General features: G+C 45.8%; 1 protein-coding gene across 8 annotated transcripts in view; it reads right to left on the bottom strand.

Moving 5' to 3' along the window:
• The window catches only part of MICU3 (mitochondrial calcium uptake family member 3), a 108191-nt gene extending 92483 nt beyond the window's left edge, over positions 1 to 15708 (bottom strand). For all 8 annotated transcript variants that reach the window (XM_069977664.1, XM_069977669.1, XM_069977665.1 and 5 more), the window contains exon 1: positions 15412 to 15708. In XM_069977664.1, the coding sequence (XP_069833765.1) occupies positions 15412 to 15699 (288 nt within the window). In that variant the 5' untranslated portion in view covers positions 15700 to 15708. The remainder of the gene's footprint in view (positions 1 to 15411) is intronic.
• Positions 15709 to 26640: the final 10932 nt, after the last annotated feature.

Here is a 26640-nt window from a genome sequence, read left to right as displayed (position 1 = left end):
CCCCGGCAGCCGCGCAGCAGCCGGGGACAGACCGAAGGAGTGAGGATCAACGTGGGAGCGTGTTGTCAGGTGAGTTAAGTTTTGTTTTTTATCAGCCTGTACGGGTGGGGGGAAAGAGGGGGGCATCTATGAGGGTGGGGGGAAAGAGGGGGGCATCTATGAGGGTGGGGGGAAAGAGGGGGGCATCTATGAGGGAGGAGGGGGGGGTGAAGGGGACCATCTATAAGGGAGGGGGGGTGAAGGGGACCATCTATAAGGGAGGGGGGGTGAAGGGGGCCATCTATAAGTGAGGAGGGGGGGTGAGGGGGACCATCTATAAGGGAGGGGGGGTGAAGGGGACCATCTATAAGGGGGGAGGAGGAGGAGGGGGGGGGGTGAAGGGGACCATCTATAAGGGAGGAGGGGGGGTGAAGGGGACCATCTATAAGGGAGGAGGGGGGGTGAAGGGGACCATCTATAAGGGAGGAGGAGGAGGGGGGGGGTGAAGGGGACCATCTATAAGGGAGGAGGGGGGGTGAAGGGGACCATCTATAAGGGAGGAGGGGGGGTGAAGGGGACCATCTATAAGGGAGGAGGGGGGGTGAAGGGGACCATCTATAAGGGAGGAGGAGGAGGAGGGGGGGTGAAGGGGACCATCTATAAGGGAGGAGGGGGGGTGAAGGGGACCATCTATAAGGGAGGAGGGGGGGTGAAGGGGACCATCTATAAGGGAGGGGGGGTGAAGGGGAACATCTATAAAGGAGGAGGGGGGGTGAAGGGGACCATATATAAGGGAGGGGGGTGAAGGGGGCCATCTATAAGGGAGGAGGGGGGGGTGAAGGGGACCATCTATAAGGGGGGGGGGGTGAAGGGGACCATCTATAAGGGGAGGGGGGTGAAGGGGACCACCTATAAGGGGAGGGGGGGTGAAGGGGACCATCTATAAGGGGGGGTGTGAAGGGGACCATCTATAAGGGAGGGGGGTGAAGGGGACCATCTATAAGGGAGGGGGGTGAAGGGGGCCATCTATAAGGGAGGAGGGGGGGGGGTGAAGGGGACCATCTATAAGGGAGGGGGGGTGAAGGGGACCATCTATAAGGGAGGGGGGAAGGAGACCATCTATAAGGGAGGGGGGGGGAAGGGGACCATCTATAAGGAGGGCAACATGGGGGGAGAGGGGCCATCTATTTGGGGGGGGGCAACATAGGGGGAGAGGGAATACACAGAGGGGGGCATATATTATTAGGGGGGGTCACACTAAATGAGGGTGTAAAGGGGACAATACAGATGTGCAGTGTGTATAGAGATGAGGATGGTGCCAGAGTGAGGAGACTAATATGTCTGTCTGGCAGATTCTGTGGATTCGTGGCTCGGAGAAGTTCTCATAACGGCCCAGGACGGATGGAGAAGAAGATGAAAAGGGAAGAACTCCGATCAGAGAAGACGTCCCCTGTGAGTCACCTGATATATCTGCACTGTAATGTATATGGTGTATAGAGCCTGTGTAGAGCTGGGGCCACCTCTATATGACTGGATGAGGTGATTTAGTATACTGGATTTGGTCAGTAACAATATGGTGATGATGGTAGTGGTTGTGGTGTGGCAGTAATGTTTCCTTCCTATATACTGGTATTACTGGTAATATTGGTCTCAGTATACAGGATTTGGTCGGTAACAGTATGGCAGTAATATGTACGGTGATAATACTTTCTCTTCCAATATGCTGGTGTTATCGGTAATATCTGTCTTGGTGTGTGTGTGTGCATATATATATATATATATACACACACCAATAGCATCACTTGGTCGTGAAAGGAGGGGGGGGGGGGGCCCAAGTTGGCCTCTCGCACCAGGGCCCAGGAGACATTAGCTACGCCCCTGGTCTAGAGGCTGCTGACAAAGACATGAACAGTCTATAATTTTAAGGGTAGGTTAAAGGACAAGTCTGGGCTTTTTTTTTTTTTTTTAAAGGCAGGAGCATGGGCCAAAATAACAAAGGGTATTAACTAGAGATGAGCAGACCGGGTTCGGGTTCAAGTCGATACCAACCTGAACGTTCGGTATTTGATTAGCGGTGGCTGCTGAACTTGTATAAAGCTCTAAGGTTGTCTGGAAAACATGGATACAGCCAATGACTATATCCATGTTTTCCACGTAGCCTTAGGGCTTTATCCAAGTTCAGCAGCCACCGCTAATCAAATGCCGAAAGTTCGGGTTCGGATCGACTCGAGCATGCTCAAGGTTCGCTCACCTCTAGTATTAACTCACCTCTCCCTGTGTCTCTTCAGCGCTAGATAAATGCTCATGGGTAGAAATGAGCGAACCTTGAGGATGCTCGAGTCGATCCGAACCCAAACTTTCGGCATTTGATTAGCGGTGGCTGCTGAACTTGGATAAAGCCCTAAGGCTATGTGGAAAACATGGATATAGTCATTGGCTGTATCCATGTTTTCCAGACAACCTTAGAGCTTTATCCAAGTTCAGCAGCCCCAGCTAATCAAATGCTGAACATTCGGGTTCGGATCGACTGGAACCCCAACCCGGTTCGCTCATCTCTACTCATGGGCCTCGTCGGGCTCTGGGATCCCCATTGCTGCAGACGTCACAACCTGGCTGATGGACTGGCCAGTGACTGGGATGGGACAGGCGTTTTATCCCAAGTCGTGACATCATCACTAGAGATAACCGAACCGGGTTCGGGTTCGAGTCCATCCGAACCTGAACGATCGGCATTTGATTAGCGGGGGCTGCTGAAGTTGGATAAAGCTCTAAGGTTGTCTGGAAAACATGGATACAGCCAATGACTATATCCATGTTTTCCACATAGCCTTAGGGCTTTATTCAACTTCAGCAGCCACCGCTAATCAAATGCCGAAAGTTCAGGTTCGGATGGACTCGAGCATGCTCGAGGTTCACTCATCTCTATCATCACAACTTGGGGGAAAATGCCTTCTGGTGAGGGTCCCGAGGCCGGTCAGGCTGTGCATTGAAGGCAAGGGAAAAGGTGAGCAATACTTAATTGTCAGCTGAGGCCAGACTTTTCTTTTAATTTTAAAAGTGAGAGAATAAAATCCTGAAAATCACATTGGATATATTATATTAATCTGAATTTTGCATAGAGAAGTAAGTATTTGATCCCCTAACAACAATTAAGAGATCTGGCTCCTACAGACCAGTTAGACGCTCCTAATCCACTCCTCACCTGGCGTAGACATTATACAACTATCCAGAGCAGGTGCCGATTTTTGCCTGGTTTAAAGCGACTCTGTACCCACAATCTGACCCCCCCAAACCACTTGTACCTTCGAATAGCTGCTGTTAATCCAAGATCTGTCCTGGGGTCCGTTTGGCAGGTAATGCAGTAATTATCCTAAAAAACAACTTTTAAACTTGCAACTTCTCTGTCCCTCCTCCCTGCCCTCCTCATCATTAGGAATACCCTGGGCAGAATTTTTCCTATTCATATGTGCTGGATCATTAAGGCACCTGTGCAATGTTCAGACAAGTGTGGAATAGGAAAAGATCTGCCAACCCATAGAGGACCACAGGTCCTCTGCCAGGGCCACAGTAGAGGAGAGATGGTGCAAGGTTAGGGCACAGGCACTCTAGACCACGCCAATTTGACACAGGGCTGCAAGTTTAAAAGATGTTTTTTAGGACAATAACTGCATCACCTGCCAAACAGACCCCAGGACAGATCTTGGATTAAAAGCAGCTATCTGAATCTACAAGTGGTTTGGGGGGGGGGGGGTCAGATTGTGGGTACAGAGTCGCTTTAAACCTTAATAAATTAGGCATGGGAGGAGGTTACGCCTCCTCCCCACCTTGTCCCGTCCTCAAGAAAAGCGGGGGTTTTAGCTGGTATATGCCAGGGAGAAGGCAAGCATCTGTGCCTGGCGCACCACAGGGGTGCAAGCTTAATGGGATATCCCCATAGTGATTTAATTTGTCTTAAGGTGCCCATACACCTTCAATAGCTGTTGGATGATGTCGGATGAATGTTCATTTGGCCAAACGATTTCTATTCTGCTCACTCTTATACACTGAAATGTTTGGCTGATCGTTTATGTGTTCTCAATGGGGAAAAAGGATGTAAGCCGCTGTCAGACACCTTTGGCAGTGGCTTACCTCACCCAAAAAACAAAAAGGTCTGGCAGTTTAAATCCAACATGCTGAGTCATTCTATCCCCCAACACTATCGGTCAGCAGAGCATCAGAAGGCTTCCATCAGCTGATCCCATCAAAACTGGCAGGTTCAGCTGACTTTTTACTAATGTGTATAGGGGCCTTTACTATACTAGGTAGGTAGGGGACAAAGGCAAGACATTCAATGCCTGATATGTCGCTGTATGTTAAAAGCTTAAAGTGAATGTACCATAAGGCCCTAGCTGAAGCACTGGAGGCAGGTCGACCAACTGTCACGGCCGCGCCGGCGTCCCGTGCTCCGGGCCGCCGCCGCGACCTCTCCATGCAGCTGCCGGGGTCCATGTGCAGGGACCCGGCGCTGCTACTAGTTCGGCCCCGGGGGGCGCCTTACCTCGCCCCGCTCCTATCACCCGCTGTGCCGGCCGGCGCGCGTGTCCCCGCCTCCTAGGGCGCGCAAGCCGGCTGTCTCAGATTTAAAGGGCCAGTCCGCCCCTAATTGGAAGTTGCACTACTCACTTCCTATAAATTCCAGCCCTGCCCCACTACAGGTGTTGGAGCCTCTGCATGCTTCCCATAGCGTTTGACCCAGCTCCCTGTTGTTCCTGACCTTAGTCCTTGTCCCTTGTTCCTGTCTGCAGTCCTTGTCCCTAGTACTTGCCCGCTGCCTTCCCATTGTTCCTGAGTCCTGTCCGCCACCTGCGATCACGTCTACAGACCTCTGTCTGCACTATCTCCTGCCTACTGCTCCTGCCACGCCTCGCCTGCCGTCACTAGCAACCAAGCCAGGGGTAGCGACCTGGGGGTTGTGTGCCGCAGCAAGTCCATCCCACCTTGCTGCGGGCTCTGGTGAGAACCAGCGGCCCCTTAGAATCCGCTCCCTGGTGAGCTTAGTGCTGTCGCTGGTGACGGTCCAGTGGATCCACTACTCCAGGCGTTACACCAACCCCCAGTTGGAGGAAACCACTGATTCTAATGGAGCCGCATCATAGAGGAGCGGGGTTTCCTCCCACTGGGGGTTGGGCGACCTGCGGCCTGATAGTACATTCACTTTAAGGTGCCTGAATAAACATAAATAAATGATATAGCCCTAAATGTTTATAATAATAATTATATATAATAATTGACAATCTAATAATAATAATCTACTGCAAAATGAATCAGAGAGAACATTTATTTATTGTTTATATTTGATTGTTTTGTTATTTTAGGATAAAAAATAAACAAGGAAGCAAAAAAAACAAAAACAATAAAAAAAAAACTGTAAATCCGGCTTCTCCTTTCTATGTTACAGGTCTTGTGAATTGTCACACTTGTGGTGGCTATCTGCATTCTAGCACAGCGTTGAGTTCTCACTGGTTTGTCAGCCCCTTCTGTTCTGGGTCATTCACAAAATAAAAGCCACCGCAACAATTTGCACCGTGGATTGCTACAAAAGAGCTCATGTGGTTTTACAAACTGCCGGGGGCTATAAGCAATCTGACAGTCGGTAGCAGGGTTTTCTCACCTCATGTAAGGTTAGGAGTCCCCAGCTGTCTGCCTTTCCTGGAGGTCAATATACAACCTGGAAACAATGTGGCCGGCTGGCTGCAGTCGTCCCTTTTCGGCAGGTCACTTACTGTAGGTGCATCTTAAAGAAAAAGAATCACGTTCCGAAGCCGCACAAAACACATTAATGTTAATGTCAGGCTGCAGATGAAAGCATCTTCATTGCAGGATAATTCAATTAACCTCTAGTTGAATATTCAGGACCTGAGATGAAACATCTACATGAAGGATGAATATAAGATGCACTGAAAGGTCACCTAGAAGCCATCACTAAAGAGCTGAGAAAAACGCTTAGAAGGTATTTTATTAGGAGTCAGGAAGGTTTCACACTTTATTACATTAGAAAGGCCTCGTCATATACATCCAGTGCATAACTATAGTCAACGTCACTTGGTGGCATCCATCATATATGAGGTAATCCTGACAGATACCACCTGTACAGAGGACAAATCTGATGCTGCAAAGCTACAACTTTCAGCATCTGATATGAAGAAATATAAAAGCAAAGTCAGACAAACCTGTAGATTTCAGGCTGACTATTTTAGGTGTATGGGGATGAGCTGAGAGCTGTCGTCAGTTTATTTCTTCCAACATATGAAAAATACATGCACGTGTGTGCATGTGTCCACGGAGGACAGCGGTATGACTGCCTTGAGGCTATGTTCACACATAGCATTCATCTAGCCTTTCATTCATACATACAAGATCTGTAGTAGATTTGATCTAAATAATGGAACATAGCAATCAAATCTGCATAATCAAATCTGCTGCAGATCTGCTGCAGATCCTGTACATGTGAACACACCCTTTATTAGCGCTATTTTGCCACAAATTGCACAATCACTGTAAAATAGCAATAGTTTAGCAACGATTCTGTCCAAATTGCGGCGAAAATAGTGATTTTTTTTTACAGTGAATTGCACAATTTGTGGCAAAATAGTGCAAATGAAATGCTATGTGTTAACATAGCCTTAGTATGAAGTAACACAGAAACAAACCTCAATATAGTGTAACTATAGACCTCAATATAGTATATAATCAGAGAGATATTACACCCTATGTGTGAACATAGTCTCAAGGCAGTCGTACCTCATTCAGCTGCCTTGAGGTTATGTTTGGGTGCCTTTACACAGAGAGATTTATCTGACAGATTTTTAAGCCAAAGCCAGGAACAGACTATAAACAGAGAGCAGGTCATAAAGGAATGACTGAGATTCCTCTTCTTCTCAAATCCAATCCTGGCTTTGGCTTCAAAAATCTGCCAGATAAATCTGTCTGTGTAAAGGCGCCCTTAGGGCCCTATTCCACCGGACGATTATCGTTTGCATAATCGTTAACGATTAACGATCTCAAACGACCGCTATTGCGAAAGACCTGAAAACGTTCACTCATTTCCATGGAACGATAATCGTTACTTATGATTGTAATTGCGATCGTTTTTTCTTCGCTATTTATTCGCCATTGCGTTCGTATCTATTGTGAACGACCGAACTATGTCTTATTCAATGCGAACGATTTACGAACGTTTTGCGAACGAGCAACGATAAAAATAGGTCCAGGTCTTATAAAGCGATCAACGATTTCTCGTTTGGTCGTTAATCATTAACTGCATTTCAACGATTATCGTTTAGATTCGAACGATTTAACGATAATCTGAACGATAATCGTCCGGTGGAATAGGGCCCTTAGACTCAAATCTGTCCTTCACTCCCCATATTCAATCTCTTTCACGTTCATGCCACCTGCATCTAAACAACATCTCTAAAATCCTCTCAAAGGGTACAAACACACTGCGGAATGGCGCATTCTGCAGCTCGCACCCGTCGGCGGACTGATGTGGGCGCGCGCGTCTCTGCCCATGTCATAGACTCCATTCTATGCACGGGCGGATTCCCCTCTCTGTCCAAAGGATGAAAGTGTTCATTCTTTGGGCGAACGATGGAATCCGCCCGTGCATAGAACGGAGTCTATGACATGGGCGGAGACGCGCGCGCCCACATCAGTCCGCCGATGGGTGTGAGGTGCGGAGTGCGCTACCACTAAAATATGGATCCCATAGGGTTCTATGTATCCATAGAGGAATTTCAGTCCACACTAGGCCCTACAGATGTGTGTATGGAGCCATTGAAATACATTGATTCTATTTTCTGTCCGTAATAGACCTATACATACAGGCTCTAATTGGTGACTGGATCACCCACCCTTACCTGCACTGCATTATTTATAAAGATGGCTGGACCATAGTGACAATAAAGCACTTTGCCCCTCTGCCTTTTGTCTCCAACCTCCTCCTCATAGTCCGTCAGCTCATGCATGCAAGCAGGGCCCTCACTCCTCAGTATGGGTAATTATATGTAGATCTCTGTAATGTCTATTTTTGTCAATGTACAGTATGGACCCCCAGAATTGTAAAGTGCTGCGGAATCTATTGGCTCTATATAAATAAAAACTATTATTAAAAATTATTATTATATGTGGTGGTAGTAAAGAGTTCACAATCATCAATGGAAGTCCTATAAGACTAGGTTTACACTTTGTTTTTGCTGTCCTTTAACATATACATTTAAAGAAAAGAAATGGGTGGTAAAAACGGTTCCTTTAATTTAACATTTTTTAATCTGCACAAAGATGTGGTTGACAACTTTTTTCTGTCCGTTTAAATTAAAAGTACTAAAACAGATACAGTGAAACGGACGCAAAAACGCAGTATGAACTTAGCCTAAGGGTTCTGTAGAAAGTTGAGAAGTAATACTGCCACAAGTATGAATACCCATTCTTTGCTAAGCTTGGAAATATATTTATCCAAAACAGAAGCTATTCTGCCATGGGACAGCAGCCATAGGAAAGCAGCTACTGGCGGAGCAGTCATTGGAAAGCAGCCACTGAATAGAGAGTAGCTATTGAGAGTGCAGCCATAACGGTGCAGCTACTGGCAGAGCAGTCAATGAAAAGCAGCCAAAGAAAGAGCGACATGGGAGAGCAGCTTTCGAGAGTGCAGCCATAGGAGAGCAGCTATTGAGAGTGTGCTCATAAGACTTTGGCCACTGAAGAGCTGCCATTGTACAGAAGCCATAGGACAGCAGCCATTCCCAAGAACAGGGGGATAGGTGAGAAATGAGACATGGGGAAGGTCAGCATTTTCATATACATTCCTAGTGCCTACAGTAGGTGTCCGAGCTGACAGTACTGCTGTGATAAGAATACATTCACATAATATGTACATGAGGGACAAAGCAGTAGCTACAGTTCCTATCACACTAACAATAGACAAGCAGATAGCGGTGCACATGACCTCAGGGGCCAGACTGGATGGATGTGTATCTGGCTCACTGGCCCTTGGGTTGCTGAACCTGGGACTGTGTTGATTAGATTTCCATATGTAATGAGGTGTCTACCACCAGCTACTGATCGGGAGAAATTCCCATTGAATAGGGTGACAACACTTGTAGATTAACACCTAGTGCTCTTTCAACCAGGATTCTCAGTTTATGATGAACAAATCTGACATCAGTGGATTAGATGTTACATCAGGAAGCAACTGCTTGTTCTGCACCTGTATAGTGCTGCAGGTGGATTGGGGAACTCATTCAGTGCTTTTTGTGGCAATTACACTTACACACTGCCACACATAGATCACATAGATCAAAAACACTGTGACCAGATGTTATGTGGTACAACCTATAGCCAATTATTAAGAAGAACAATAAAGAATAATTGGTTGGTTGGTGGCATGATTGAGGTCAGTTTTTTTTAATATGTTTTCTTATAGACTTCTCTAAAGAAGTTGAATAACATGAAAACACACACACACACACACACACACACACACACACACCAAAAACTCCTCTATTAATGCTCTGAAAAAACTTTACAGAAAATGTTTAAAGGAAACCAATCAGCCAAATCGGGCTGATATGGTTCCCTGAACCACTGTAAACAGCTGCTGCAGTAGTTTTATACCTGGAAAAAAGGACAGACACAGGCGGGAAAGTAGTCATCTGGGTGGTTTTCTCTCTGTATCTGGTCACCGCTCTCTGCCTGTCAGCACGCTCGGAGGGGATGATTGAGAGGCAGAGAGGCCAGTAATGGACCAGATGACTACTTCCCCACTGCTGTCTGTCATGCGCCCGGGGGATTAAAGGCCTTTTTTCGGGTATATAGCTACTGCTGCAGGAGCTGTATACAGCAGTACAGGGAACCATATCAGCCCGATTGGGCTGATTGGTTCCCTTTAAAATAAATGGAATTTTCTTTACAAACAGTTAAAAACACTGAAAAAAACTGTGTAAGGCCAGGTTCACTACCTTTGACACCGGCCATTCTGTGACCTGGCCATGTCACAGAATGGCCGGTGTCACTGAAGTTTATCCTGGCCGATACGATAAGGGCACATCCGTTTGCGCCTGCATCACAATTCACCATTGAACACAATGAAGAGTGCGGCCTGTCAGGATTGTGAGGCCCCTATTCAATGAATAGCGGCCACACAAAACTGACATGTCAGTTTCCGTACAGCCGGTTGGAATCCCGGCCTGAGTGTATATTGTGCACTTCGGCCGGGATTCCATTTATTCAAATACAAGATATCTTTTGCATTAATCACGGCCATTGTTGCAAATTGCAACAACGGCCATGATTTATGTTTAAAAAACGTTGTGTAAACATAGCCTAAGGGTATGTTGTTAGGGTAAGTTCATACAGTATATGTATCCGTATGAAGAAATCATAGGAAAATATGTGGCCGAGATCCAAGGCATGCCTACAGATTTATGCCATATATTTCATTCTCTACTGCCATTCATTTTGCTGAGATTTTAGACATGGATTAGCTCCATTTAGTGAAAACAATCCCCATCTTGGTCACCCAACACCTTTGCCATGCTGAATACATATGGAATGAGTGATCTGTCCCCTTGTTTCAAGGGAGAACAATGTGCAGTGCAGCCCACATTGTGATCTATGGTGTATATTCCAATTAAATACAATAGTGTATATTCCAACTGAATACAATGGGATGTGTATTACACACGGTTTTCACGTGTATTCCAATGCAGATACTATGTGAAAAATATATTGTGTGAACTGAAAAAGACATTAAAGGGGTATTCTAAAAACTATGCCAAGCCTCCTTGCTCCCATGCCAGAACCACTGTCACAAAGAAAGGATACCTCCACCACAATTGTTTAGCTGTCAGATTTGCCTAGAATCCAACAGAAACACCTGTGTACCTCTGCTTAGCACAGAGCCTTAATATACAATTAGCCTATACAAGTACATTAGAGATGAGTGAATCTCGTGCCCACTTAAGTTCGCCAGAACCAGTCCACTTTGCATTTGACTAGCGATGGCTGAAGATGCGGGTGTAGCCCTAGGGAGTCCAGGAAAACATGGATACAGCCTATGGCTTATGACTGTATCCATGTTTTCCAGGCAGCCTTAGGGCTGCATCCAGTGGCGTACCTAGAAATGGCTGGGCCCCATAGCAAACTTTTGATTGGACCCCCTCCCAACTGACCACTAAGCCATGAAGTGTAGTCATAACTGCTGTTCTTTCAATTAAAGGGACATTTTCTGATCCTGGGATGCCTGCTCGTGTTGCAAATGATGACAGCTCTAGGGGCCCAGTGTATCGCAGGAGCAGGCCTCGGGGCCCCCTGATGCAGACGGCCCCATAGCAGCCGCAATGGCTGCTACAGTGGTAGTTACGCCCCTGGCTGCATCCAACTTCTACAGCCACCACTGATCAAATGCAGAGTGGTCGGGTTCAGACAAACTCGAGTGTGCACGAGATTCACTCATCTCTAAGGTACAGTGAGGGACTATGTAAATAATATGCATAAAGTCACTAATAATTCACTACTGAATAAACCTGGCAGAATGGTAAACTTCAGCTGCCCATCTCGGAAATATAAGAATTATTTATAGTGTGCTACACGATCTTCCCAGGGATTCTACTTTGGGTTCCCTTTCAGGTGCAAAATTTCATGCCAACTATCTTATTACAAAGACTCTTGTAATACAGACCCATGACCTCCGAGTACAGGGAATCTTAAAGTGAACTAATAAATAATAAGGTCTGTTTGTAGAGCACAAGGACTACCCCGAGATCGCCATTGTACTGCAAGACTTGGCTGCTATATCCAAATCCTTCCTGTACATTAGAGATAAAGCTGTCGGGTCCTGATATATAACCCCTTTGTAGTAACACTCACACAGGCTGACGCATTACCAATGCCTCCAGAAAGGGCAGCCGCTGTAAACAGGAGGACAGCTGGGATTAGGCTTTAACCGAGTCACATATCACAGTGTCAGCAACACACATGGACTACTGCAGCACGGCTAGCTTTATGAGCTGATACATGACAGACATCTTTATGATAAATGAGATGGATAGAACACTGCCACATAGATTTCTCACTGGGATATAACAGCTTCCTATATGATCCCAGTCTGGGTGACCTTTTATTCCTATGCTAATGATAGAAATGGACCTGTTTAGTGATCACCATAGCAGGGCCTGTTTTACAGAAAATCCTTTTGTCAGATTACTTATTAAAAGGTTTGCTCAGTGTTATTATTAAAGGAGAAGTCCAGCCTCAGGTCTTTTTTTTTGCAAATGGCAGGGCACCGGGGGAAGGGGGTTTATCTCCTCAGGATCTCCTTTGCTGCCAACGTCACAACTCGACCGACTGACAGCCTGCTAAGCCAGTCAGTGACTGGGGCAGGATGTCGCTCCAGTCACCGATTGGCTGAGATAGCCGTCCATCAGCCAGGTGGGGCATTTTCCCTTGAGGTGTGACGTCCCAAACGTTCCAAACCTTCTGGCACAGCGATTTGCGGGCACGGGGAGAGGTAAGTACTAGTTCCAAATCATTTCCCCCCCTGCCAGATTAAATAAATAAATAAATAAATAAATAAAATCTTCGGACTTCCTCTTTAAAGAGGACATGTACCCTCTCTCCTGACCTGCCTGTGTTAGTAAATACCTATATTCCCAAGGAAATAATAATTCTGGATAATCTTTTCTTGTCGCTATTCATTCTTCTGTTATTCTCACTAGAAATATATGACTACTGTATATAGCCAACAGGGTGTCACCAGTTGAGGTTGTGTCCTACACTATCTGGCACTGTCATCTTTGATTGGATAGTGACAGCATAGGGACGGGACTAAGGAATAGGACTAAACTGGAGTATCAGGTATAGTCCTGCCAAAACTATTTAGCTTTGCCTACCATGCAATAAAGAGACCACCGCACTTGCAAGAGTGTCATGGTGCGTTTACACAGACAGATTTATCTGACAGATTTTTGAAGCCAAAGCCAGGAACAGACTATAAACAGGGAACGAGTCAGAAAGGAAAGACTGAGATTTCTCCACTTTTTAAATCCATTCCTGGCTTTGGCTTCAAAAATCTGTCAGATAAATCTGTCTGTGTAAACACACCATCAGCCTATTCTATCTGCTTATAAGGTGAACTCCCACTGTGCTGATATTGAGGAAAGGTCATCAATATTATGGTCTTTAAACCCCTTTAAAGTGGACTTGTCTGTATGTAAAAGGGAAGTTTTCTAAGGCAAAAGCCCAGAGTTAGGGCCCTATTACACCAACAGATTATCTGACAGATTTTATTAAGCCAAAGCCAGGAATGGATTTGAAAAGAGGAGAAATCTCAGTCTTTCCTCTACGACCTGTTCTCTGTGTATAGTCCATTCCTGGCATTGGTTCAAAAAAATCTGTCAGATAATCTGTTGGTGTAATGGGGCTCTTAGGGCCCTATTACACCAAGCAATATTTGGTCGTATTTGGCTGATTACCATCCATTCCTGACGATAATCATTTCATGTAATAGGTCATATTTATGCTACGTTTACATGGAACGATAATTCGCCCAATCGTACGATTAACAATGTCGGAGTAACGGTTTTCTTTTCATAACGATCAGCGTTAAGACGGTACCATATATCGTACGGAAATTCGTTTTGCGATCGCTTAAAGCCTATCTCACACATTGGTTAAATTGGCGAACGACTGTTCACACGGAACGATCTGCGAATTTTTTGCGAACGATCAACGACGATTTAAGAACTTGTTGAAAGATCAAAATGAACAATTTCTCGCTCGTCGTTTGATCGCTCGCTGCGTTTACACGTACGATTATCGTTCGAATTTGATCGGTATCTTTTTGTGTAAACGCAGCATAAAAGGCAATGATCAGCCAACGATTGTTGTCTTTCAACAATTATGAAACACAATAATCACAACAGTGAAGGTCTGCTGCAGATCATTGCTATCAAGGTCCTTTGTTGCCTTTTATTACACAAAGCGATTATCATCCGTAATGGCTGATAATCGTTTTGTGTAGTAGGGCCTTAAGACAGTGTTCCTCAACCTGTGGCACTCCCGTTGTCCTAAGGCTGCATTCACACGTTCGTAGATTTTGTGGACCTACGGACAGTGAATGCATACAATGGATTGTTTCCCTGCCCAGCATGATGGGTCAATATCATGCAGGGCAGGGAAACAATCCATTGCATGTATTCACCGTCCGTAGGTCTGCAAAATCCACGGAAGTGTGAATGTAGCCTAAGGCTATGTTCACCCTACGTATATTTTCATAAAATTACGGCCGTTATTGCCGATTGCAACAACGGCCGTAATTTTATGAAAACAACGGACATACTTTTACGTAGTGTGAACATAGCCTAAACCTGTGTGGGTTTTGATAAGGATTTTTGAAGCTTGCATTTCAATGGGAGCGTCTATACACAAATGGTCAGAAAAGTGACACCTTACTTTTTATTCTGCTCCGTTTTGCAAATTGCGAAGATATTTTACGGTGTAGGATATCCTATCACAATAAATGGGAAACATGTAATGACTTGGAATTCACTGCACATTCTGCATCAAAGTCAGGATAGATTCTGCAGTGTGAATAAACCCCAAGGCCTCACAACAGGCCTATGTGTATGCACAGCCCTGCATGTCATAAGCACAGTCCTATAAAAAAAAAAAAAAAAAAAAAAAAAGCGCAATACGCCATCTAATGGATCTGTGTGCAGCTTTATATTCCATATAAAAAATCTTAACTGCTTCTGTGTAAAATTAGGAGTATACAGGGGTACAGTCTGGACCTATAGACTTCTATGGGTGACATATGTTCTACAAGGGTGTATTCACACACAGCAGATCGGTTACACACATTGCTGTAACCCATCATTCATACGAATAGGATAGCCAGAGCCATTTCTGCTCCATATCCACCATGTGTGAATACGCCTGTATACCCGACTTCTCCTCTGTCCTGTACTGACTGGGCAGCTGCTGCGGCTGCAGGTTTTATGGGGTTTTAGGGAAAGGATTTTGCATAGAAGAGAGAAGTGATACAACCTGTAATGGCTGCAGTATTGGATGTCACACAGGTATATTAGTCTATGGCAGGCTGGCACAGCATGGCACCCAGGGGACACACGGTGACAGGTGCAGTAGGCGGTATACAGGAGCAGCCCCTGGGGTATATCAGTAGCAGTGCCATAAATCACTGTATTGATATGCTGTATACAGCAGGGTCACCCCTCCCCCTCGCCTCCCTTGCCCCTGTATAACACCACACAGCAGGACCTGGCAGAGCCCGGGTATTATAGAGAGGTGGCACTGCCCAGGAGGCAGGGGGCACAGCAGGTGGCACCTCCCCGCCCTGTACATGTCCCCTCCGTGCCCCCCTCCTCCTCCTCTTCTTACCGTCTCCTTGGCAGCACTGACAGGCAGCAGAATGCCAGCTCCTCTCCGACCTTGCAGCCATTCGCCCGGCTTTAGGCCCATGTCGCGATATAGTCGCTCTCCCCAGTTCTGAACGCGGCCGTCACGATAGATGGCATAACAAGCCAGTGCCAGGCCTGCCCCGGCTGCCCCAGAGACCAGCAGCAGCACGGGGGACCTGGCAGAGGAGCCCCCCGGGCTGTGTGCCGGTGGGCATGGCTGGTGGTGCTGGGCACAGAGGGCACGGAGCAACCTGCGAAGAGCAGCCATCTGCGGGAGTGACAGCGGGGGAGGGAGGGGGAGGAGGAAACATCGCGAGAGGAGCTGACACTGCCCGGAGATGCTGCCCGCATCCCACTGCTACTGGATGTGTGTATACGGAGTGTATACGTCACTACTAAGCGTATATGCACCCTATATATGCCACCACATCCCTCTGCTACTGGATGTGTGTGTATACGGAGTGTATACGTCATTACTAAGCGTATATACACCCTATATATGCCACCACATCCCTCTACTGTATGCATACTGAGTATATATATCATTACTTACCGTATATACATCCTATATATGCCACCACATCCCCCTGCTACTGGATGTGTGTATACGGAGTGTATACGTCATTACTAAGCGTATATACACCCTATATATGCCACCACATCCCCCTGCTACTGTATGTGTGTGTATACGGAGTGTATATATCATTACTTACCGTATATACACCCTATATATGCCACCACATCTCCCTGCTACTGGATGTGTGTATATGAAGTGTATACGTCATTACTAAGCGTATATCTATATAATAAAAATCAAAGTCTGTCTGTCTGTCTGTCTGTCCTCTATAGACTTCAAAACGCCTGAACCGTTTGATCCCAAATTTGGCACACAGATACATAGAGTGCCGGGAAGGTTTTAGCGAAGGTCCCGTCCCCTCCAGATGTACAGGAGGGGAGGGGGAGGGGAAGAGCACCCCATAGAGATGAATGGGAAAATCTCCACACTGCACACACAGGTGATATAATTAGCTGCAGCTGCCCAGAGAAAACGGCAGTTGGAGCCTTAGTAACCAATAGGATTACTGCTCTCATTTTCACAGGGAGCTGTGGTTGCTAGGGAAGCTGCCTCACAACATCCACAGTAATAACTGGTAGACCCCCTACTCCATCTCTACAGTACATATATACAGGACCCCCTACTCCATCTATACAGTACATGTATACAGGGCCCCCTACTCCATCTATACAGAACATGTATATACAGGACCCCCTACTCCATCTATACAGTACATGTATACAGGGCCCCCTACTCCATCTATACAGTACATGTATATACAGGGCACTACAGGTATACCAAACTGTGACTGGGTAACAATGCCACACCAGACCTGACCAATACCGCCATACTGTGCTGGATAACACTGCCACACCAGACCTGACCAACACCACCATACTGTGACTGGATAACACTAACATACCAGACCTGACCAATACCGCCATACTGTGACTGGATAACACCGCCATACCACACCTGACCAATACCACCATACCATGACTGGATAACACTATCATATCAGACCTGACCAATACCGCCATACTGTGACTGGATAACACCGCTATACCAGACCTGACCAATACCACCATACCATGACTGGATAACACCGCCACACCAGACCTGACCAATACTACCATACTGTGACTGGGTAACACTGTCATAACACACCTGACCAATACCACCATACTATGACTGGAAACAACTGCTATACCAGACCTGACCAATACCGCCATACTGTAACTGGATAACACTGTCATACCACACCTAACCAATACCGCCATACTGTGACTGGATAACACTGCCATACCAGACCTGACCAATACCGCCATACTATGACTGGATAACACTGCCATACCAGACCTGACCAATACTGCCATACTGTGACTGGATAACACTGCCATACCACACCTGACCAATACCGCCATAGTGTGACTGGATAACACCGCCATACCAGACATGACCAATACCGCCATACTGTGCTGGATAACACTGTCATACCACACCTGACCAATACTGCCATACTGTGACTGGATAACACCGCCATACCACACTTGACCAATACCACCATACCATGACTGGATAACACCGCCATACCAGAAATGACCAATACCGACACACTGTGACTGAATAACACCACTATACCAGACCTGACCAATACCGCCATACTGTGACTGGATAACACTGCCATACCAGACCTGACCAATACCGCCATACTGTGACTGGATAACACCGCTATACAAGACCTGACCAATACCGCCATACCCCCCTCGAAAAGACACCAGATTTTCTGACAAGTCTGAACAGGAGGGTAGTGCCCCTCTGCAAGCTACTACCCTACGCACCAGACCATGGGTGCCTAATGGTAAATACGACCCTGCAGGTATACAGGACACTACAGGTATAAAGGACCCCAAAACTATACACTACAGGTGCACAGGACCTCCACCAACTATATACTACAGGTATACAGGACCCCAAACTTTACACTACAGGTATACAGGATCCCTAAAACTATACACTACAGGTATACAGGAACTCCGCCAACTATATACTACAGGTATACAGGACCTCCACCAACTATATATTACAGGTATACAGGACCCCAAACTATACAATACAGGTATACAGGACCCCAAAACTATACACTACAGGTATACAGGAACTCCGCCAACTATATACTACAGGTATATAGGACCCCAAACTATACACTACAGGTATACAGGACCTCAAAACTATACACTACAGGTATACAGGACCTACACCAACTCTATACTCCAGGTATACAGCACCTTCACCAACTCTATACTACAGGTATACAGGACCCCAAAGCTATATACTACAGGTATACAGGAACTCCACCAACTATATACTACAGGTATATAGGACCCCAAACTATACACTACAGGTATACAGGACCTCCACCAACTCTATACTACAGTTATACAGGACCCTCAAACTATGCACTTCAGGTATACAGGACCCCCGAACTATATACTACAGGTATACAAGACCTCCACCAATTATACACTACAGGTATCCAGGACCCTCAAACTATAAACTACAGGTATACAAGACCTCCACCAACTATACATTACAGGTATACAGCACCAACTATATACTACAGGTATACAGGACCCCCGAACTATACAGTACAGGTATACAGGACCTTCACCAACTGTACACTGCAGGTATACAGGACCCCCCCAACTATACACTATAGGTATACAGCCCCCCCAACTATGCACTACAGATATGCGAGACCCCTAAAAACTATACATTGTGGGTATACAGAACCCCTCCAACTATGCACTACAGGTATACACTAATTTCACTGATTAACTCAGCTGAAACAATACCTTTAGCTTGGCCTCCTGGGCATCTTAGAACAAATCTAATTAACACACTGACACTTTATACCCGGGCAGCGCCGGGTACATTTTCTAGTACGCCCTATATATGCCACCACACCTCCCTGCTACTGGATGTGTGTATATGGAGTGTATATGTCATTAGGCTATGTTCACACTACGTATATTTGAGGCTGTATTTGGTCCTCAAGTCAGATCCTCATAGCAACCAAAACCAGGAGTGGATTGAAAACACAGAAAGGCTCTGTTCACATAATGTTGTAATTGAGTGGATGGCCATTATTTAATGGCAAATATTTGCTGTTATTTTAAAACAACGGCTGTTGTATTGAAATAATGGCAGGTATTTACTGTTATATGGCGGCCATCCACTCAATTTCACCATTGTGTGAACAGATCCTTTCTGTGTTTTCAATCCACTCCTGGTTTTGGTTGCTATGAGGCCTGAAATATACAGCCTCAAATATACGTAGTGTGAACCCAGCCTTACTAAGCGTATATGCACCCTATATGTGCCACCACATCTCCCTGCTACTGGATGTGTGTATACAGAGTGTATACGTCATTACTAAGCGTATATACACCCTATATATGCCACCACATCCCCCTGCTACTGGATGTGTGCATACAGAGTGTATATGTCATTACTAAGCGTATATACACCCTATATATGCCACCACATCCCTCTGCTAATGTATGTATGTATACTGAGTGTATACGTCATTACTAACCGTATGTACACCCTATATATGCCACCACATCCCCCTGCTACTGGATGTGTGTGTATACAGAGTGTATATGTCATTACTAAGCGTATATACACCCTATATATGCCACCACATCCCTCTACTGTATGCATACTGAGTATATATATCATTACTTACCGTATATACATCCTATATATGCCACCACATCCCCCTGCTACTGGATGTGTGTATACAGAGTGTATACGTCATTACTAAGCGTATATACACCCTATATATGCCACCACATCCCTCTACTGTATGCATACTGAGTATATATATCATTACTTACCGTATGTACATTCTATATTTGCCACCACATCCCCCTGCTACTGGATGTGTGTATACAGAGTGTATACGTCATTACTTACCGTATATATATATACACCCTAAATATGCCACCACATCCCCCTGCTACTGTGTGTGTGTATACTGAGTGTATATATCATTACTTACTGTATGTACACCCTATACATACCACCACATCCCTCTGCTACTGTATGTATGTATACTGAGTGTATACGTCATTACTAACCGTATGTACACCCTATATATGCCACCACATCCCCCTGCTACGGGATGTGTGTGTATACGGAGTGTATACGTCATTACTTACTGTATGTACACCCTATATATGCCACCACATCCCTCTGCTACGGGATGTGTGTATACGGAGTGTATATATCATTACTTACCGTATATACACCCTATATATGCCACTACATCCCCCTGCTACTGGATGTGTGTGTATACAGAGTGTATATATCATAACTTACCGTATATACATCCTCTATATGCCACTACATCCCTCTGCTACTGGATGTGTGTGTATATGGAGTGTATACGTCATTAATAACCATATGTACACCCTATATATGCCACCACATCCCCCTGCTACTGGATGTGTGTATACGGATTGTATAGGTCATTACTAAGCGTATATACACCCTATATATGCCACCAAATCCCTCTACTGTATGCATACTGAGTATATATATCATTACTTACCAAGGGGCGGATTAACTTTACCATAGGCCCCGGGCTGTTCACCAAGCCTGGGCCCCCCCACCCCACTGTAACTATGGAAGCACTAGCCTGGCGTTCATAGTACAGGACAGATAATGTCATGATGTCCTGATTTGTGTAAAATTGCCATAAAAAACAGTGATTTTTTGCAAATCATGGCGGAAGTGTAGCCAGGAGACAGTACACCACTGAAAGTATAAGTCTTTTTGGGTGGTCATGGGCCCCCCAGGAGCTCAGGGCCCCGGGAATTCGCCCAAAACGCCCCTATTATAATCCACTACTGTACTTACCATATATACATCCTATATATGCCACCACATCCCCCTGCTACTGGATGTGTGTATACAGAGTGTATACGTCATTACTTATCGTATGTACATTCTATATATGCCACCACATCTCCCTGCTACTGGATGTGTGTATACAGAGTGTATACGTCATTACTTACCGTATATATACACCCTACCGTAATATGCCACCACATCCCCCTGCTACTGTGTGTATACTGAGTGTATATATCATTACTAACTGTATGTACACCCTATACATGCCACCACATCCCTCTGCTACTGTATGTGTGTGTATACGGAGTGTATACGTCATTACTTACCGTATGTACACCCAATATATGCCACTACATCCCCCTGCTACTGGATGTGTGTGTATACGGAGTGTATATATCATAACTTACCATATATACATCCTATATATGCCACCACATCCCTCTGCTACTGGATGTGTGTGTATATATAGTGTATACGTCATTACTAAGCGTATATATACACCCTATATATGCCACCACATCCCTCTGCTACTGGATGTGTGTATACAGAGTGTTTATATCATTACTTACCGTATATACACCCTATATATGCCACCACATCCCTCTACTGTATGCATACTGATATACACAAACAGAGATATAGCAGATCTCCCCTACACTACAGCCTATATGTGTTTTTATCCTGAGAAGGGGATATAGTATTGGTCTAATATCACTGGGTTCTAGTTACAAACACCACACCTATAAAGAAACAACTGAACCTCCATAACGTGTTAACGTACAAAAAATACTTTATTACATAAAAAAGCACATACATAGGGAATCGTACTACACAGTGAACTGCGACTGAGAAAATACATTAAAAACCAACAGAAAAAAACGCTTGTGAAGTGGCGAGTGCTCGACATGGATGCGGTACGTGCAATTATTAATTCCACCTGCCGGGGGTCTTAGCAGATTGGACGCCGTGTCCGGCTAATGGGTATTTATATCAGGGCCTTCCAACTATTCAGTACCCCTTGATAAAGGTTGTTCACCGAAACGTGCGTTGGGGTGGGGGCGACTGTCCGGCTGGTACATCACCTCCATTTGGGTAAGATAATACATTTTGTATGACTATTGTGAAGATGGAGTTGGTTTAGGGTGGGTTTATGGTAGTATACCAATGAATTGTATTTTGTCCCTGATCATCTCTCTACACATTGCCTGACAGTAGCACCCCTCATTTGTATGTTTTTTTTCTGTTGGTTTTTAATGTATTTTCTCAATCGCAGTTCACTGTGTAGTACGATTCCCTATGTATGTGCTTTTTTATGTAATAAAGTATTTTTTGTACGTTAACACGTTATGGAGGTTCAGTTGTTTATAGGTGTGGTGTATGCATACTGAGTATATATATCATTACTTACCGTATATACACCCTATATATGTCACCACATCCCCATGCTACTATATGTATGTATGTATACTGAGTGTATGCAGGGCCGCTTCTGCCATGAGGCGGAATGAGTATTCCGCCTCAGGCGGCACATTCTGGGGTCCCTTTAGGGGCGGCAACTTCTGCCCTGTCATCTGACTCCCACCGCCCGCTCAGGTGTCCCCCTTTCCGCATCCCTAGAAGCTGCAGCTCTGCAGCTTCTAGGGATGCACTGCCGTCAGATTCGTGGCCCTCGGTGACAGGAGAGGACGCCCCCACTCACACTATAATCCTCTCCCCTGTACGGCATCCGCTGGGTGACAGGCCCCTCCCCCAGGCCAGGTCACAATGCTGTACAACAGAGAGCGTGTATGGCGCTGTGACCTGGCCTGGGGGAGGGGCCTGTGTGGCGTCTTCTCCTGTCACCGAGGGAAAGGAGAATCGGTGGATCCCGGTCCGGATGGTGAGGAGGGGAGCAGGTGGGGGCCCTCAGGTTTTGCCGGGACTGTCCTGATTCTGACGAGACAGCCCTGGCAAAACCATGTCCCGGGAAGCCCCGCCCCCTGTCGCGGGAAGCCCCGCCCCCTGCCGGGGGCGAGTGACGTCACCCATGCAGAGCGGGAGAGAAGTCCCTGGAAGACTAGAGGGTCCATACTGGTGAGGTGAGTATGGCTTTTTTTGTTTTAAATACAGATGAAGGGGCTAGTGGTATGATGATGAAGGCACAGGAGGAGGATGAAGGGAGAAGTAGTATGATGATGAAAGGGCAGAAGGATGAGAGGGGTAGTAGTATGATGATGAAAGGGCAGAAGGATGAGAGGGGTAGTAGTATGATGATGAAAGGGCAGAAGGATAAGAGGGGTAGTAGTATGATGATGGAAGGGCAGGAGGATGAGAGGGGTACTACTATGATGATGAAAGGGCAAAAGGATGAGAGGGGTTATACTATGATGATGAAAGGGACAGAAGGATGAGAGGGGTAGTAGTATGATGATGAAAGGGCAGAAGGATGAGAGGGGTTATACTATGATGATGAAAGGGCAGAAGGATGAGAGGGGTAGTAGTATGATGATGAAAGGGCAGAAGGATGAGAGGGGTAGTAGTATGATGATGGAAGGGCAGGAGGATGAGAGGGGTAGTAGTATGATGATGGAAGGGCAGGAGGATGAGAGGGGTTATACTATGATGATGAAAGGGCAGAAGGATGAGAGGGGTAGTAGTATGATGATGAAAGGGCAGAAGGATGAGAGGGGTAGTAGTATGATGATGAAAGGGCAGAAGGATGAGAGGGGTAGTAGTATGATGATGGAAGGGCAGGAGGATGAGAGGGGTACTACTATGATGATGAAAGGGCAGAAGGATGAGAGGGGTTATACTATGATGATGAAAGGGACAGAAGGATGAGAGGGGTAGTAGTATGATGATGAAAGGGCAGAAGGATGAGAGGGGTTATACTATGATGATGAAAGAGCAGAAGGATGAGAGGGGTAGTAGTATGATGATGAAAGGGCAGAAGGATGAGAGGGGTAGTAGTATGATGATGGAAGGGCAGGAGGATGAGAGGGGTAGTAGTATGATGATGAAAGGGCAGGAGGATGAGAGGGGTTATACTATGATGATGAAAGGGCAGAAGGATGAGAGGGGTAGTAGTATGATGATGAAAGGGCAGAAGGATGAGAGGGGTAGTTGTATGATGATGAAAGGGCAGAAGGATGAGAGGGGTAGTAGTATGATGATGGAAGGGCAGGAGGATGAGAGGGGTACTACTATGATGATGAAAGGGCAGAAGGATGAGAGGGGTTATACTATGATGATGAAAGGGACAGAAGGATGAGAGGGGTAGTAGTATGATGATGAAAGGGCAGAAGGATGAGAGGGGTTATACTATGATGATGAAAGGGCAGAAGGATGAGAGGGGTAGTAGTATGATGATGAAAGGGCAGAAGGATGAGAGGGGTTATACTATGATGATGAAAGGGCAGAAGGATGAGAGGGGTAGTAGTATGATGATGGAAGGGCAGGAGGATGAGAGGGGTAGTAGTATGATGATGGAAGGGCAGGAGGATGAGAGGGGTAGTAGTATGATGATGGAAGGGCAGGAGGATGAGAGGGGTAGTAGTATGATGATGGAAGGGCAGGAGGATGAGAGGGGTAGTACTATGATGATGGAAGGGCAGGAGGATGAGGGGGTTATACTATGATGATGGAAGGGCAGGAGGATGAGAGGGGTTATACTATGATGATGGAAGGACAGGAGGATGAGAGGGGTAGTACTATGATGATGAAAGGGCAGGAGGATGATAAAGTGGGTCGTAGTATGATGATGGAGGGTCTGGAGGATAAAGGTGGGGGTAGTAGTATGATGATAGGGCAGGAGGATGAAGGGGGGAGTAGTATGATGATGGAGGATGAAGGGGGGAGTAGTATGATGATATGGGTAAGGTGGTCTCTGAGGCTAACAGTATTATTGAGTGTCTGAAGCTGGCAGTATTAGGCAGTCTGAGACCTATACTATTTGGGGGTCTCTAACACTTGGCTCCCCATATGTCACCACCATTAAGACTGGCACTTATACATGCTCCTCTGCAGCCGCCGCTCTCCGCTCAAAGAAGTATCATGTTACTTCTTCGAGCGGAGAGCGGCGGCTGCGGAGGAGCGCACGCTCTCCCATAGATGGGCTATGGGACAGTGAGACAGGCGGGATCCTGCGGCGGAGAGTTCCACCGCGGAATTCCACCTGTTTTACTCAGTGTGAACATACCCTTAGTGTATGCACTTCTGGTATATAGTTCTGTATGCACTGTTGGTATGTAGTTATATATGCAATGTTCACTGCTGGTATATAGTTGTGTTTGCGGGGGAAGGGGCGCAGTTTCAATTTTCGCCTCAGGCAGCATAGAACCTAGAATCGGCCCTGAGTGTATGCATCATGCAACAATATCCCCCTGCTACTGGATGTGTGTATACGGAGTGTATATATGATTACCTATATACACCCTATATATGTGTCCCCTTTCCTCCCCTACTGTGTGTATACTTTGTGTATACGTCATCACATATACACGTCATCACATGTACTGAGTGTATACATCATCAGATATACTGTATGTAAACTCTATATATGTGACCACATCTCTCTAGTATTGTATGTGTATCACACACACAGAGAAATTACATCGGCACTACGGGATCACGGCTGCCCCACGTTGTCAGATAGGTATTACCTTCACCTTAGGTGGTCTTGGTGGTGCTCTGTTCCCAATAGAAGTCCATGAATATTCAATATAGAAGAAGCAGTAGAACGGGACATCACCTTAAAAAACTTCACCTTTATTTCAGGGAGTGAACGCCTCTCAGATGTTGTCTGCTATTTACTGTACGATGAAATAAAGGTGAAGTTTTTTAAGGTGAACTGCCGTTCTACTGCTTCTTCTATATTGCAATGTATGTGCAGTGTCGGACTGGGGTACCTTTGGCCCACCAGGGAATTTAATACTAGCGGCCCACCCTACATATACTAGATATACCAGCGCCAAACCTTTCACATTGCCATAGTGACTTTGCACAGAGCTGTGTATGTGGCCAGCAATGCTAGCTCACTGCTAGTAACTTGTCAGTCACTCTATGCAAACAGTATAACGTGCCACATAAGTTGTTTGAAAGGAGAAGTCCCGTTAAACTGATAAATCTCAGGCAGGCAGGGGTGTGTGGGAACATAATAACGAAAGTATACTTACCCATTCCCGTTCCCTCGTAGTGCTTCCTTAACCCCTTAAGGACAGAGGCAATTTTCATTTACTGCCAAGTACCGCCTGAAAATGGGGATACAGCCTATTACCTAGGCTGTATCCCTGTTTTCCAGGCAGTACGCGAGCTGTCTCCACCTTCCCCACAGAACGGGAAGGCAGCGGGAGTAAAATGCTGATGGTTCGGGTTTGTACAAACCTGAACATCGCCCCTGTTCGATCATCTCTAGTAGCTCATCCCCATAGAAAACCTCTCCTGCTCTGGACAGTTCATGTCGTGAACAGAGGTGGCAGCAGAGAGCACTGTGTCAGACTGGAGAATACACAAATTCCATGCAGGACATGCAGCAGCTGATAAGTACTGGCTTTTTAAATAAACGTGAAATACAAATCTTTAAAACTTTCGGACACCAGCTGATTTGATAGAAAAAAAATTCGCCGGAGTACCCATTTAATTCTACTGAATTCACTATAAATCTGAACCAAGAATAAGACTGTTCACATTTTCCTGCTTTTTGGTGTTTTTTTTTCAGGCACTTTTTCTCCCGTTTGTTTTCATTTTAGTGTAAAT

Source organism: Dendropsophus ebraccatus, chromosome 7 (assembly GCF_027789765.1).
Source record: "Dendropsophus ebraccatus isolate aDenEbr1 chromosome 7, aDenEbr1.pat, whole genome shotgun sequence".
Lineage (NCBI taxonomy): Eukaryota > Metazoa > Chordata > Amphibia > Anura > Hylidae > Dendropsophus > Dendropsophus ebraccatus.
Note: the sequence above shows the minus strand (reverse complement) of the source record. Positions and strands in the feature narration are given on the sequence as shown.